Source organism: Eutrigla gurnardus (assembly GCF_963514095.1).
Source record: "Eutrigla gurnardus genome assembly, chromosome: 9".
NCBI lineage: Eukaryota > Metazoa > Chordata > Actinopteri > Perciformes > Triglidae > Eutrigla > Eutrigla gurnardus.
The window spans coordinates 27,773,281-27,789,864 of record NC_139923.1 but is presented as its reverse complement, the minus strand read 5'-3'; the positions used below and the strand labels follow the sequence as shown (position 1 = coordinate 27,789,864).

General features: G+C 39.6%; 1 protein-coding gene across 1 annotated transcript; it reads right to left on the bottom strand.

The window, feature by feature from the left end:
• Positions 1-3,297: 3,297 nt before the first annotated feature.
• On the bottom strand, positions 3,298-14,139 carry LOC311018005 (myosin heavy chain, fast skeletal muscle-like). Its single transcript, XM_084016727.1, has 40 exons — positions 14,097-14,139; positions 13,299-13,520; positions 13,079-13,222; positions 12,829-12,985; positions 12,709-12,736; positions 12,521-12,620; positions 12,322-12,414; positions 12,171-12,234; positions 11,991-12,089; positions 11,793-11,896; positions 11,536-11,674; positions 11,305-11,423; positions 10,897-11,046; positions 10,629-10,799; positions 10,228-10,528; positions 10,041-10,105; positions 9,862-9,949; positions 9,624-9,741; positions 9,407-9,530; positions 8,885-9,021; positions 8,543-8,798; positions 8,216-8,458; positions 7,952-8,128; positions 7,727-7,872; positions 7,550-7,640; positions 7,044-7,433; positions 6,823-6,949; positions 6,615-6,733; positions 6,328-6,524; positions 5,905-6,088; positions 5,635-5,800; positions 5,409-5,533; positions 5,000-5,308; positions 4,703-4,906; positions 4,488-4,613; positions 4,234-4,404; positions 4,042-4,146; positions 3,841-3,936; positions 3,600-3,731; positions 3,298-3,395 (listed from the first exon to the last, which is right to left on the bottom strand). Exons 2-40 carry the CDS (start codon positions 13,503-13,505, stop codon positions 3,375-3,377), a joined length of 5,793 nt encoding a protein of 1,930 aa, XP_083872853.1. The 5' UTR covers positions 13,506-13,520; positions 14,097-14,139; the 3' UTR covers positions 3,298-3,374.
• Positions 14,140-16,584: the final 2,445 nt, after the last annotated feature.

The window sequence follows — 16,584 nt, the reverse complement described above, 5'->3', positions numbered from 1 at the left end:
CTTTAATTTAATCTGAACAGATTTTCACAAAAATCACGTAGCATCTCGCATTTCAAACGTGCTTTAGGAGTGTAACTATATCCCCGAGCAAAGGCTTTACAAGTCTTTCTATGAGTGAAAATTCTTCTATATCAAAGTGTTACTCTTTTGGCTTCAAGGTAGCCGAAGTACACATTTATCATTATTATTCATCACTTCTGAAGAAAATTCATTAATGCATTATTCTCATACTTGCAAAGGGAATTTTGGGAACATTGTTTTCGAGGACATCTCAGGAGCTTTTGCGATAAATATAAATTTGCTGTATCCATATTTATCCAGAATTACCACTTCCCATTTGCCAAAACAGTTGTAGTGATTTTCTCATAAGACAGGGCAGCCTGAATTGCATGGTAAAAATATATATATATATATTTTTTTAATACTGAATCAACAAGGGCCAAATTGTCAACTAAAATATTTTAACGAATATTGGTTAATGAAAGCAAAGTGCAGTAACTGGTGTGGGAAAAAATTACAATAGTAGAAGACATCCTTGTTTAGACAATTATATTTAGACATTTTTTTTTGTTACTCAGGACCGCTGTTGGAATCCATTGCAGCTGCCATGAATCCAAGTTGACTACAGCTGTCATTATCCTTAGGAAATGAGTGAGCTTTAAAGTTTCATTGGCAACATTCAAGCCTACAGGTGTTGAGTATTTTGTTCGGGAGTGCAGTGACACTAGGCTATGATGCAAGGACACTGAGAAGTGTTTGCGTATTGGAAGAATTCTAAATAGATTCCTTCAGCACTAGTATTTAAAATGTTAGTGATGCTAGATCAGGATTTTTATTATTATTGATGGTCATGTGCAGGGAATTCAAGTCCCTTGTGACACTTGATGGGGGTTTTAAATAGTTCACATTATGTAAGCTTTTGAAAAACAGTTTGCATACTGTATTTTATGTGTACATGTAAGGTGTCCTCAAAGGTGCCCTTAAATGAAATTAAACATTATTTTTTATTACTTGATAGCCAATTTATTTTGATGAATGTAGATTTTTGTAAGTAAAACTTGGTTTGTTTTACATATTGCTCTACATAAATGGAGATTTGTTTTTCAGAAACAATGTAGTCAAAATTACAGTTATATATTGTAAGACATGAATTTTTTTTCAATAAGGTTGGTACATGTAGCTGAGGATTTTGTAACTTATTTATATCATTCGATTTGTTTGTCACGTAATTATCATAACCCTAGAGATTTCAAATCTGTCAAGTTCATGAGCTGAGTACAGGATTTGTACATTCAATTGAATTCCTAATAGCATGAATGTGATCCCTTACTGCTTGCTCAATATGTCCTATAAATGCCTTCATCTAGAGGTAACATACAGATACTTTAGCCTGACAATGTTTTGCCTTGTGTGTTAAAAGTCAAGGTGAACAAACAGTACTCCTTGCCACTGTTTTCTTCTCATCCTCATCCAGTACAGTGCTGCAGGTCCTCAGCAGCAACTTGTGGTGTGGTGACTCACCCTGAATACTCACATGCCTGATCGGAACGTATTATTTGATTTGTGAAGTAGTTAACGGATGTCTCCATGCATGCATTAGCATCACCAGCTGTTAAAACACTTCCCAATGTGTCCCAATGAGGATCCCTTTAGATCCTTAATGTCAGACAGACTCTACTCATAGTGGGTGTTTACTTTAATTTAGTTAATTCCACTATTATCCTTAGTTAATGTAATTGAGTTGTTCTTTCATCATGTTTGGAATTAGTTAAAATTTGTTGTGCTACCTAACTTTATTTATTGTAGGAACAGACATTTCATAATTAATGGCAAAATGTATAACAGCACTAGATATTTGGACAACTTTGATTTGAAGTATTATAGTAGATACTATCACTGCAAACATGAACCTCATAAGTCTTCCACCACATTTACTGACTTGATTTGGAATCCGTGTTATGTGTTTTGCTTACAAAGTGGAAGTTAAATATGGGACACATGCCAAATAGGGATAGTGTGACAGCTGTTGTTTACGTGAGTGAGACTTTTGCTGGTGCATACATCTCATGTTTCAGGCTTCTGTCAGTTAAGGCAAATCCTCAATTTGTGATAATCCCTACTTAAAATAGGCAATCTTTAATTTTAGGTCTTTTGGCAAACACGTATTGTGATCTATTTCATAGATGGAGAAACATTTGTCAAAATTAAATAATATTCAATACACAGCAATACTGTTTTTATGATCTAAATGTTTTACAGGAAATAAATAATGAAAAGTGTATGTGCTTAAGTGTAAGAGATATGTCTGTACTATTCACACTCATATGTCAAGCTATTAACACTTCTACTGACTCTGCAGCCATATCTTCAAGTCCATTTTTGGCTCTGTGCAGGGCACATTGAATGTCAACCTCATTCCATTTGTTGAGCAACATCATTTTTAAATGTCACATGCAATAGTGTTGAACTTGCAGTGTAAAAAACACTCGTAACATTTCCACTTTAAATTGTCACCAATTAAAGTGGCATGATTATTGTTATTTGCAATCGAAGAAATCAAACAAAAAAACAAACAATACCCCCTGTTCAGAATGATCTAGAAATATTTGATTTACTTTGAAAATGTACCCAACAATAAGGCACGTCACACTTCCAACTGATCAATAATAATTGCTTGCATGTACCCAGTTTTTGACGTGGGCCAGGACACCTTAAACAGCTATTATAGAGCAGATGACCGTTGCTATTTTATACAGAAATATCAAGTCAGGCTCATTCAATGCGGGTGCCTAATATTATTATTATTATTACTGTATATGATCAGACTAGTTTGCCTTCTGCCTATCAGTATCCTATCAGAGCCACTTTTAGCTCTAGGATAGCAGTTTATTATGTTGTCTCAGTCCTGCCTGTGGCCTCCAAAAATATCTCACGACTTTGAGAACTGGTCTTGGATTACGGAATTCATTCATCTACTTTTTTAACTTTTGTCGAGATTAGAATTAAAACGATTTGTTTTTTTTCACTTGTTTCCTGTTAGCTAAAGTGTGAAGATCACTCAAATCATATTATTATTTCATTTTGGTCACCGGTTGGCTGAATGTTGGAATGTTAGTGTTACACTGATCCCATTTTTAAAAATGTGCAATGTGTTTCCCTAATAAAATTAGTCCATGTTAATTAATAGTGGTAGGAATGTTTGTTATGGTTGTAGCTTTTTTTTTTTATGCGTTATTTAAATCAAATACGTTTCATGGGAAGCAAAGTGATGAAAGATTACAGACAGAATTTAAGATCAACAGTTTAACATTTATTGTTTCAGCATGAATGATATCATATTATATGATTCAACACAGTGAAACACTCAGTGTGCTTTACTCAGCTGCTTCTTTTCCCTGTAAAAAACAGATGAATGGTTTGTGTGAGTTTGAATAAATTTCAGGTGAATTTGATTAGTTCCTTTTTTAGTATTTAAACATCATGCTTTGTAAGGTGCCTATAATACTGTTAAGAATCTGCTCAAACATATTAACCAGTATATTTCAAATATACATGATATGCAATTATGTTATTTTTTAAATAAATTCACATATAGTTACCTTGCCAGTGTCACGGCTCTTTGCTCTCAGCTTGTTGACCTGAGACTCTGCAATGTCAGCACGCTCCTCAGCCTCCTCCAGCTCATGCTGGACCTTCCTACACTTGGACAGGTGGACATTGGCCTGCTCCTCCTGGAATACAAGGCAGATACATTTTTTAGGTCAATTGATCTACTGTACATGAAATTACTATGAAATACTATACATTTTGCATTATTTAGAATATATGTTTTGCCCTTACCGCCTCCTCAGACTGCCTCTTGTAGGCCTTCACCTTCAGCTGCAGCTTGTCAACCAGATCTTGCAGCCTGGTTATATTTTTCTTGTCCTCCTCAGTCTGTGAGAGTTAAGTTAAAAGTTGGAAGTAAATGTACATGTTGACATGTTTCTAGTACTAAGAATGTTAAGTCGATTTATATGTCGATTATCAAAATGACTGTACCTGATAGGTGAGCTCCTTCACTCTCCTCTCATATTTGCGGACACCCTTAACAGCATCTGCTCCACGTCTCTGCTCAGCCTCAACCTCTGCCTCCAGCTCACGCACCTTCGAAAAACAATGAAAAAATGAGTATGTATCCGTATTTTTTATTAACTTGCTCCTGCTTTGCAAATCTTGACGTGACTTTCTTACCCTTGTTTCAAGTTTCTGGAGCTGCTTCTTGCCACCCTTCATGGCCAGGTTCTCAGCCTCATCCAGACGGTGCTGCAGGTCCTTAACGGCAACCTCCAGGTTCTTCTTCATCCTCTCCAGATGAGCGCTAGTATCCTGCTCCTTCTTCAGCTCCTCAGCCATCATAGCAGCCTAGAGGAGACAGCATAAATGATTGATTAGAAGTTGTAAAAGACATACGTGTAAAAGTAAGATGAAATGAAATTCAAACCTACATCGGTGATGGCCTTCTTGGCCTTCTCCTCTGCATTCCTTGCTTCCTGAACGGTGTCATCCACTTCACCCTGGACCTGAACCAGGTCAGTCTCAAGCTTCTTCTTGGTGTTCAGAAGGCTTGTGTTCTAAGAGTAAAAACCCATTTAGTCACTTTGTCTTCAAATACCTGATTTCACATTATTTCAAACAACATTCAGTTTTTGAATGTGTTCACCTGGGAGTGCAGAAGTCCAACACGCTCACTGGCGTCCACCAGCTCCTGCTCAGCGATTTTACGACTTCTCTCTGTCTGTTCAAGGGCAGCTCTGAGTTCCTCAATTTCAGCCAACATGAGACCGTTCCTGCGATCCACCATAGCAGCTTGTTCCTTGAAGTCTTCCTGGGCTCTGACGGCATCATCAAGGTGCAGTTGTGCATCCTAGTGAAAGAAAATGAGGAAAATATTCCCATGAATGCAAAAGTGTAGCAGTATTTACAATGGGCTGTTGCACAACTGTGTGTTTTACAATACCTTCAGCTGTGCCTGCACATTCCTCAACTGCTTCTGGGACTCAGCAGCCTGGCGATTGGCGTGGCTCAACTGAATCTCCATCTCATTCAGATCTCCCTCCATCTTCTTCTTGATTCTCAGGGCATCATTCCTGCTCCTGACCTCAGCATCAAGTGTGCTCTGCATGGAGTCAGTCACCCTCTGGCTGTTCCTCTTGATCTGCTCCATCTCCTCCTCTTTCTCTGCCAGCTTCCTGTCCACCTCACCCTTAATCTGGTTGAGCTCCAGCTGGACACGCAGGATCTTAGATTCTTCATGTTCCAGAGTTCCCTGATGGGATAAAATAATGATATATTAATATCTGACTTCAAACAATGTGTAGTTCACTCTGGTTTAAAATTAGATCCAGAAGATCTCGTAAAAAAAGTACCTCAGCCTCTTCAAGAGCTGTCTGGATCTCAGACTTCTCTGTCTCCACCTGCTTCTTGGACTTCTCCAGTTCATGGATGCTCTTTCCAGTCTCACCAATCTGTTCAGTCAGATCTGAAATCTCCTCTGCAGACAGATACGTGTGTTTTGTATTGTTAAGCTTTGAAATGTGAAAATAAATACATACAAATGTGTTGGAATACGATGTAACATGATGTACAACTCACGTTGCAGGTTCTTGTTTTCACGCTTCATGGTCTCCAGCTGATCCAGAGCTTCCTCATAAGAGTTCTTCATCTTGAACAGCTCAGTGCTGAGAGAACGAGCCTCCTTCTGTGCTCCCTCAAGCTCTGCCTGACCCTCCTCATACTTCTGTTTCCACTCTGCCAACACCTGAATGACACAGATAATACAGTTGAGTTGGTGTATCAATGAAAAGTCAAATGTAACTATGTCATTGTTTGTATGGGTTGCCCACAGAAAGTAAACCAAGTTACCTTATCAAAGTTCCTCTGCTTCTTGTCCAGGTTGGCAGCCAGACCATTGGCCCTCTCCACATCAATCATGAGGTCCTCCACCTCACTCTGGAGCCTCTGTTTGGTTTTCTCAAGAGAAGCACACTTGGAGTTCACTGCCTCGATCTGCTCCTCAGCCTCCTGAAGGCGCTGGGCCAGCTTTTTCCTGTTTGAAAGATTTTTCACTGTGAAAACTATGTAGTTGCCTGAAGCCTTAGTAACAAGAAACTGCAACCTAATTCTTTAACACAATATGCTGAATTCATGTATACAATACCACATCATCTTGATGATAACATGTCATTTCTATCAATTTAATGCAAGTATACAAGTGATGCAGTTGTCAGTAATTGTATTAAAATGCTACAAATCTACTGGACATTTAATTATTTGAATGTTACTCACTTGGATTCCTCAAGCTCCTCAGTGCGCTGTATAGCATCAGTTTCATACTTAGTTCTCCACTGAGCTACCTCACTGTTGGCCTTGGACATTCCACGCTGCAGCTCTGCCTTGGCCTCCTGCTCCTCCTCAAACTGCTCCCTCAGCAGGTCACAGTCATGGCGAGCTGATTGCAGTCCATGGGCAAGAGCATTCTTGGCCTGGTGTTTTTATAAAGATATTAATTTAGACATTTTCTAAATCCCAAACGAATAATACCAGTACAAAGTTTTTTTAAAGGTAATTCTTACCTTGACCTCCTCTTCAATCTGTCTCTTCAGCTCCTCAATTTGCTGTGTGAAGGCCTGTTTGCCTCTGGTCAGCTGAGAGACGAGAGATTCTTTCTCTTCAATTTGACGGCTGAACTCACCTTGTGTGAAAGACGTCAAAATGCATTAGTTTGTGTAATATTTCTCAGTTACATACACAACAGATCATTCAGTGATTGCTTGTAGATACCATTTTCTGTCAGAAGACGTGCTTTCTGTGCAGATGCATCATTGTTTTGACGAACATTTTCATCATTCTTGGTCTTCAGTTCGCTAAGTTGGTCCTCAAGTGTGCGGCACATCTTTTCAAGATTTCCCTAAAGAAAAGACAGATGAGAGTGATTAGATTTTATTTCTAATATTAATTACGGTATTTACTATTTTCCTTTTGGCATATAATGCATTGTAGACCTTTGATTTCGCAACAGCTTCCATGTTGCTGGAGAGGTCATCAATCTCCATCTTGTATTCACTCTTTTCCTTCTCAAGCTTCTGCTTAACACGCTGGAGGTTGTCAATCTGTTCTCCCAGCTCAGCAACGCTGTCAGCCTGCTTCTTGCGAAGAGCAGCAGAAGTGGCTTCATGCTGCAGAGTGGACTCTTCAAGGTCACGACGGAGCTTCTGGAATTCAGCTTCACGCTTCTTGTTCATCTCAATCTGAGCAGAAGTGGCACCACCGGCCTCTTCCAGCCTCTCGCTGATCTCCTCAAGTTCCCTGGAGAGGTCAGCTCTCTGCTTCTCAACCTTGGCACGAGCAGCACGCTCAGCTTCAATCTCCTCCTCCAGTTCCTCAATACGGGCCTGTTGAATTTCAGTTGAATTTCTTTCAGAAAACGTTCACTTTTAACATATGCATATATGCACGTACATAAAATAGGAATCATGTGCAGTAAGGTTTTGGTAACACAATATGTCACCTGAAGTTCCTTGATCTTCTTCTGAAGCTGAGCACCCAGTGACTGCTCATCTTCAATCTTGCTAAGCAGCTGGCTGGTTTCAAAGTCCTTCCTGTGAGAGTCATAGATAATATGCATGAAATTCCTGCAGTTGACCACAATTTTAAAAGAATAGTACAAATTTAAAAAACAATTTACTTTTTGATTTTCTCATCAGACTGCTGCTTGTCATTCTCAAGGTCCATGATGGACTCCTGGGCCAGTTTCAGATCACCCTCAAGCTTCCTCTTGGCTCTCTCAAGGTCCATACGCAGCTTCTTCTCTTGCTCCAGAGAACCCTCAAGCTGAACAAATAATGAGTCTTTAATGATAACATTTAAGAATAATTTTGATTTGCTAATCTAAGTGTCTTTGTAGACTTACATCATCCACTTGCTGCTCAAGCTTGGTCTTGGCCTTGGTCAGAGTGTTGACTTTGTCTTCCTCAGCCTGCAGGTCATCAAGAGTCTGCTGATGAGCCTCCTGAAGGGCTTTCTTTTCCTTTGTCAGCTTGGCAAGGCTCTCATCTTGAGAGGCCATCTCTTCAGTCAGGTTCTTCACCTGGAAGGTGTGCAGGAAAGATCTCGTCATGGAATGTTTACAATTATAGTCTTACTTAATCTGCTGGTCAGGTTATTATTTACAAACCTTGTTCTCGGTGGCATGTTTCTCCTTCTCCACTTTGGCCAAGGTGAGCTCCAGGTCATCAATATCCTTCTTGAGCTCAGAGCATTCATCCTCCAGCTTTCTCTTCTTGGCAGTGAGCTCAGAATTGATTTCCTCTTCATCCTCCAGTCTCTCAGTTGTCTCTTTGAGTTTTGCCTCAAGCTGAATCTTGCTCTTGATAAGTCCCTCACATCTCTCCTCAGCATCTGACAGATTCTCTCCTTCCTACACAATTTTATGATATTCCATGTTAGCACATCAACATTGAAGACAATGAAATATCACAAGTGTATGTTGATGTGTACTTACAGATGCTACTTGCAGCTGCAGATCATTCTTCTCCTGCAGAAGGGAGACCATCTTCTCCTCCAGTTCCTTCTTCTTTGCCAGGGCAGTAGCCAAGTCAGTTTTCATCTTATCGTAGTTCTCCTTCATGTTTGCCAGCTCCTTCTCAGTTTCAGCACTCTTCAGCAGAGGCTTGATCTTGTAGTACACCTTCATCCATGGCCAGTGTTTGACATTCATGAATGAGCGGACATTGTACTGGATGGTATAGATGGCATCCCTGTGGAAAAGAAGTAGCTGTTATGGACAATGTAATAATTCATAATTCAGCCCATGATTGTGTACTCAAAGTTATATTCAACTTGCCTATTCTCTGTCATTTTCACAAACGCCTTCCTCATGACGTAACCACGGCACAAAGCCTGAGTCATGGTGACCAGAGATGCTAGTTTTTCATCTCTCATCTCCTCAAGGGTACCCAGAAGACCGGCCTTGAAGAACACCTGAATAAAGAAAAAAACTAAATTGAGATGCCTAAATATTGTCTCTATACTATAATTTAAAAGTGTATGTAATTATATATATGTATATATATATATATATATATATATATATATATATATATATATATATATACACATACAAATTAAAAAATGTTATCCAGTGAGAATTGTGCACATGAGTGAGACATGTCACTGTCATTTAAATGGCCATCCACATAAATTATAGTCCCAAGGCTCCAATGTAATCAATCCCTTGGTTAACAACAAGTCAAAATCTGAACTATTTCAACAATGGCCACATGGTGGCACAATTTCTCTATTTTTATCCCTTCTCTCATTTCTTGGCCCATGGTGAGATGTTTTTGAGAAAGTCTTTTGTGCTTACCTTGGTGGTTCCAAATCTGTACTCATCATGATTGACATCAATTGAACCAAGCAGCTTCTCTGAAGCCTTCTTGTTGTCAATGAACTGGCCCTCAGGGATGACACTGGCATTCAGTACCTTGTACCTTTTATATGAGAGAGAGCATGCCAAGTGTGAGCATTTTATTTTAATACATTAATAATAAAATATCAAAATGTTTCAAAATATCCTTAAATACCTCTGCTTGAAGTCAGCATAGAGGATTCTGCTGGGGAAACCTTTTCTGCAGATTCTGATACCTTCCAGCACACCGTTACACCTGAGCTGGTGGATGACCAGGAAGTTCTCCATCAGACCTGTAAGCATTTTTATAAATGACTTATTTGAGTAAAGAGTATCAGTTGAAGCAGTGCAGCTACCACAACAAAACCAAAGCACTCCTTACAGACTCTATTGAGATTATGTTCTCTATGTACCTGGAGTCTTTGACTCATTGGGAATCAGGCAGCGTACAAAGTGAGGATGGGTGCTCCTCAAGTTGGTCATCAGCTTGCCCAAGTTCTCCTGTGGATCCAAAATTGTGACTCTTGTCATGACATGTAACAATTGTGAGTTTGAGTGTAAACTGAGACATATAATATATGTTAAGCCTTACCCTGAACTGTGAAGACACAGTCTGCATAGAACCACCCTTCTTCTTGCCTCCCTTCTTAGTGGCCTCTGTTAATGATTTTAAATCGACATTTTTTGTTAGAATGACACAAACATTTTACATGAACAGTTTAACATCAAAGTATCTGTAACCTTAAATTGGGTTTAGTTTAATTAATTTAATATCATACCCTCAACGACGGGAGGATACAGAAGAGCCAACAGTTTTATTGAGGATTTCTGGTACAGCTGGATGACAGAGTCGTTCAGTGGGTCCTTGTTCTTGTCCAGCCAGCCAGTAATGTTGTAGTCCACGGTGCCAGCATAGTGTACCAGGGAGAAGTGGGCCTCAGCCTTGCCCTTGGCGGGCTTTGGCTTCTCAAATGCTCTGTTTTTGCCAAGATGCTGGTCATACAGCTTGTTCTTGAAGGATGTATCTGTGGCCTTGGGGAACATGCACTCCTCTTCAAGGATGGAGAAGATGCCCATTGGCTTGAAAAAAGTGGAAGGAAGAATGTTATTAAATGATGCTTTAAGATACATTCCATCAAATTTAGAACATTTACATGGAAACACAAAATGAAATGTTTACCTTTTCAATCAGCTCGATGCAAGCAGCCAAGTCCATGCCAAAGTCAATGAACTCCCAGATAATACCCTCCTTCTTGTACTCCTCTTGCTCCAGGACAAACATGTGGTGGTTGAAGAACTGTTGCAGTTTCTCATTGGTGAAGTTGATGCACAGCTGCTCCATGCTGTTATACTGTGAGGAGACAAATAAAAAGCATAACCTCTTGCAGGCAATGAGAATGATTCTCTCATGAAAATGATGTTGCTGAAATGTTTGAAATGTTGCTTACATCAAAGATTTCAAAGCCGGCAATATCCAGGACACCAATGAAGTACTGCCTGGCCTGTTTAGTGTCCAACATCTGGTTGATACGGACGACCATCCACAAGAACATCCTCTCATAGGTGGACTTGGCCAGGGCAGGAACTGAGTTATTGACCTGAATATAAACAAGTAAGTCATTTGATTTAAGTTAGGCATCATTTTGTAAAGTAATTCATTTCTTTTGTCATCAAGATAAATTATACAAATTGTCCACAATATATACATGTATCTAAGATGGTTCATGACTTGTATAAAATTAATCTAAAATATAAATTATGTTGCGTTTCTTTTTTCTAATTTATTACAACTCCATTATTTTAGTAGAAGTAACATAACATTTCAAATAGTAGAAAGTTGGATATTGACAATTTACCTGAGGCACAGTCTGTCCCTTGGTGACAAACTCATTTCCGACCTTGACTCTGGGATAACACATAGCCTTCAGCATATCAGCAGAGTTCAGACCCAGCAAGTAAGCAACCTTGTCAGCATCTGAAAATAGTTCAGTGATTTCCATCATGACATGAACAGAAACCCGAGTGATGAAGAACTTCATCACTCTTGTTCCCAAGCAATTCACTTTGAGCTGGCATCAGATACTCACCCTCTGTGCCATCAGGCTCAGCCTGCTCCTCACGCTGCTTCTGCTTGAACTTCATGTTGCCATGGTGAAGCACAGCACCAGTCATCTTGTAAATGCTCATCTTCTCTTCATTAGTGAAGCCCAGGATGTCGATAGCATTCTGTATTCAAAAGATGGCACTTTAGAATCACTTTAGTAAATGCAATCAAAAGAGCACTTTAAACATTGCATTCAATGCACAGCATCTTTCTCTTTGTTTTGAAGCGACGATCACTTACATCAGTGGCTTCCAGCTCAACTTTGTCATCAATACTGGCCACAGTGATCTGACCCATGCTGCACATGGGGAAGTCATAGGGGTTGGTTGTGATGAGTGCCAGGTCTGGAGATCAAAAAAGGGTGATAACGTCAATATTTGTGTTTCATATGAAAACTGTAAGTAGATTAAACATTGAGCAAATCCTCAACCTGCTTACCAAGCAGCTCAGGTTTGTGGGCGGTCATCATCTGGTAGAAGATGTGGTAGCCTCTTTCATCAGGAAGCTGGAATGTCACTCTAGACTTCTCCAGCAGATCTACAAATTTTGTTCACAATTCAAACTCTGGCCAGTTCTCAATTCCAGTCATTTGTATATATGATGTGGATTATTACTTACATGTCTCAATATCAGCACTAGCCAGTTTGCCACTTGCGGCAAAATGGATTCTGATGAATTTACCCTGTTTGGAACAAATAGATGTTTCGACATCCCTCCACATGGGCAATCTGTAACAAGACCTCATGTGTAGAAATCATTCCATACTTACAAAACGAGAAGAGTTGTCATTCCTCACGGTTTTGGCGTTACCATAGGCCTCCAGCAGGGGATTGGCTGCAATAATCTGATCCTCCAGTGAACCCTTTAATCCAAGTTAACAAATGGTATCAGGAAATGACTACTTTCCTCTGGAAAACATATTCCCACTCTTGGTAAATATCCCTGAATTGTAATCTTCAGTAACATACCTTTGATGTGTCTCTCTTCTTGTCTCCGCCAACTGAGATTGTTGCAAAGTACTGGATGACACGCTTGGTGTTCACAGTCTTTCCAGCACCAGATTCTCCACTAGGTATAGAAACAGACTTTTAAGAATTTGATCGAGATATATGACTATCTTAAACAAAGTCAACTGATGTAAATGTAGGAAACGTACGTGATCAAGACAGACTGGTTCTCCCTATCTGTTACATAAAAAAACAAAATAAATTACTGTTATACTGCAACAGGAACCTCATATACTGATAAATTCTGCATTGTCATCGTGATGACTTACCAGTCAGCATGAACTGATAAGCGTTGTCAGAGACAGAGAAGATATGGGGTGGAGCCTCCATACGCTTCTTGCCTCTATAGGCAGCAACACATTCAGAATCGTACACTGGGAGCCACTTGTAGGGGTTCACAGTAGCACAGAACAATCCAGAGTAGGTCTGAAAGTGATGATAGAGATTTAACAGTTAATGTTTCCTACAAGCATTGCAATTTTCAATAGTTATCTTTTCTTATCAGGCAGGTTGTCTTACGTAGATCATCCATGCTGCATAACGCTCTTTGAGGTTATACAGCACAGCGGCTTCATTGAGATGGGTCATCATGGCCATGTCCTCAATCTTGTCATACTTGGGAGGGTTCATTGGAGTGACGTCCTCTTCTTTAACTGTCCTCTCCTGGAACAGGACATTAGTAACAATGAGAACTGATCATATTGCATTTCTAAGTTGGCTGTCAGTTCATGATACCAACCTCCTGAGTATCCAAGACTTTGACGGTGACTTTGCCACCGTCTTTCTTGAGGATTGTTCCCTTCAAGTACAGCTCCTTGACATCAACCACGTAGCAGGCACTCTTGGCATCAAATGGTGCATTTTGAGCCTCAATTCTTTCCTTCTCTGGCTTACGAAGGTAAATGGCAGCCTTGCCGAAGAAGGCCATCTCCGCGTCGGTACTCATGGTGGCGGTTTATGTCTGTGTACCAAGTCAAACAACAGCAGGCTCAAAATGATGTTTCTGTTGATGTCATTGAACAGTGCCTAAATGCCAGATGTTGTCAGGAACAGTTCATATAGCCACACCAAAATAATGGTTTTGCATTATTTCTGTGTATTTAAGCCTATTTTAAAGATTTTCAGACCAAGAGACTGACTCTATTCAGTACATGAACATCTATTGGATGTCTTTCCTCCCATAGAGAGAGTTCCCTCTTCTTTTGCTGTTCCTTAGGTTTTTTCCCCTGTTAAAGGGGTTCGAACAGAGGGTCTAAGGACTCTGTCCCATATCTTATGATGTACAGATTGTAAAACCCTGGGAGGCAAATTTGTGATTTCCAATATTGGGCTATACAATTAAAATGACTTGTCTGAATGGTGTTACAATTAACACTAGTAGTTAATTGAGTTGTGTCCAACTTGGATGCACAACACCTGAGGTCACTGATTAACACACACAAAACATATACATTTGCATTTAGCAGACGCTTTTGTCCAAAGCAACTTACAGTATACATGTTAAAGAAAAGTCATCAATGTTAAAAGTTGTACATACCTTACTCTTGCCCTTTGTGAAAAGAATGATGTATTCCACAAACCTATCGATAAAAAAGCAAAGTCAAGCAAAGCACAGAATGTATTGAATATGAATAGATACATTTACTCTATATTCTGTAATGTAACTTCTAAAATGAAGAAATGATCTAAATGGTACAATGCTAGTAGTAGACCACCTCACCACAAGCAGGAAATCCACTGGTCTTCCACCACACACTCTGAGGCTGTCCTTGGACCCCTTATATTCAGTCTGGTTTGCTTACAAAGCAGATGTTCAAACATGCTAATGTGCCAAATATGGTGATGATGACAGCTGAGTCTTGAAGCATTTGAAATATTTTGGTGGACCTAAATTTGGGAGAATCCCTACCGTAAGTAAGCAACTTTTGATTTCTTCTTTTGAGACACACAACTACACACTTATAAACATATATACAGTAGATTATAATGGTTTAACATTAAAAAAAGTATAAAAACATTGTATTCAACAGAAAGCTTTGGTATCACTCACATCTTAAGTATAGCATCTTTAAGATGTTTGAAGATTGATGATTGACAGAATTATATCGTGATTGTGATTTTTTTGCCTTCAAATTAATTGGTAGTTAAGTATAGCAGGCATCCTAAGGAAGCATTTCGAGGAAGCAACTCTTCAAATCAGAATATTTTCATACATTATTATTATTGTGCACTTGTAAACATACCCAAATATGCCATATTTTTAATAACTCGGTAAGCAAAAAATGTATTGGATATCATTTTAATTTAAAATTGCTAATTTATTGTCATCTAAACTAACAACATGATTTCACAGAAACGTCACAGTCTCTGCAATTGTAAATTCCAAGCACTGTGATGTCTTGTTAGAGGAGATTCCATTAACAGTAGAGTGTTTTAATTCAGTTGTCCGTGTCAGCCAGTTGCCAGCTAACTTGGGGTGCAAGGAGGAACACATGCAATGTCTCTTTGAGCCACATTTGTTAGGGGCCCTCTGTCATACTCCATCATGTAATCTGAGTAGTTTTAAAAGTCGCTGTGTTGAGGCGAAAGAAGTGGGCATGTCATCAAAGAGTGGGAGGGTACAAGGCTCGTCCTGGATTGGTTGACTGTATTTTGATTAAACAAAAAGAATGTATCGACCAACATCAAATACAGATTTAACTCTCAGAAGACTTACTGTACATGTTGACATGTACAAAACAAAACAATGTTGCTATGATGCTGCTTGGTTTTGGCCTTGTATGTCACAAAATCTCTTTTATGAGTGTATTGACATCTACTGGAGATATGGTGAGAGAAAACCCAACAAGTTAGGTCGCATCAAGTGTGAGTAACAGTGAAAATACATCACACCTCCCTATGACAAGCTCTCTCATTGAATAGGATGTTCACTAAGTGTTTTGTCTGATAAAATCAGCTCTTGACTGAAATAATTGGTGCAATCAAAAAGAAGTTAACTTTTACACTCACACTTAACGGACAGAATTTGCTAATTAATTCAGTAATCAAAATCTGTGGTGGCTCTTAGCGGTGTCCCACCAGGGATGGATGAACAAAAGAGATCATTTTGTACAGTAACAGTCTGCTGTTGAGCGCATGCCGATGAATCAATCATTTTTGTTGTAAACGTGTTCATACTTGGTGTGCTGCATATATCATTACGCCAGCTCAATGTAATTAGATAGGTGTCAGGGTACTGAGAAGGAAGAGAGAGTCTGGGAGGTCAGAGGTCAGCTGGTGCGGTGGGGGTGGGACACTTGAGGGACAAGGGCAACAAGACAGTTGTTGAAGATTCTGTAAAAGGCCAGTCTGCTGAATAGTTACCAAAGCGAGATCGTGTAGACGTGATTTGACCATTCTTGGTGTATTCTATTTGTGTCTAAAGAAAGAAAGAAAGAAAGGAGGATAAAAGGGACAGCCGGCGGCTCAACAAGGTTTGAGAGATGGTGAGCAGTTAGATGGGGGGCATCTTCAGCGAGAGCCCTGCTTTGAGCATTAGACTTGAGTTGTGGTGCAAATCACATCACAGCTTCAAGTATGTGTTAATACAGGTGGATTAAAGTCAAACTGCACAGCTGCACAATTTGAGCCATAGAGTCTCCTCCTCCACTTCCTGCAGTGGATCCTGTTTTTGAGGACACTCCAACATACGGTCTACTGTTAGCATCTAACTGTAATTCTGTGACATTCCGCATTTCTCATACAATTATTGTATCATTCATGTCGTGACATAAGCAGACTATCTGTCCACTGCAGCCGCGCGTCCATAATAACCAACGTTACATGATTTGAACAGCAACTGCTGCGCAATAACGAAACCAAAACTCTTTACCAGGCTTCCCTCGGTTTCGTTTTAACGTAATAGCTACTCTGGCTGCAGAAAGATGCAGTCTACGACAACAACTGTCGGTGAGTGTTTTATTTGATTTAAACCAACATTAGCGATCTTTCAAACGGATATTATCGTTATCGCATCGTTTAGCGCA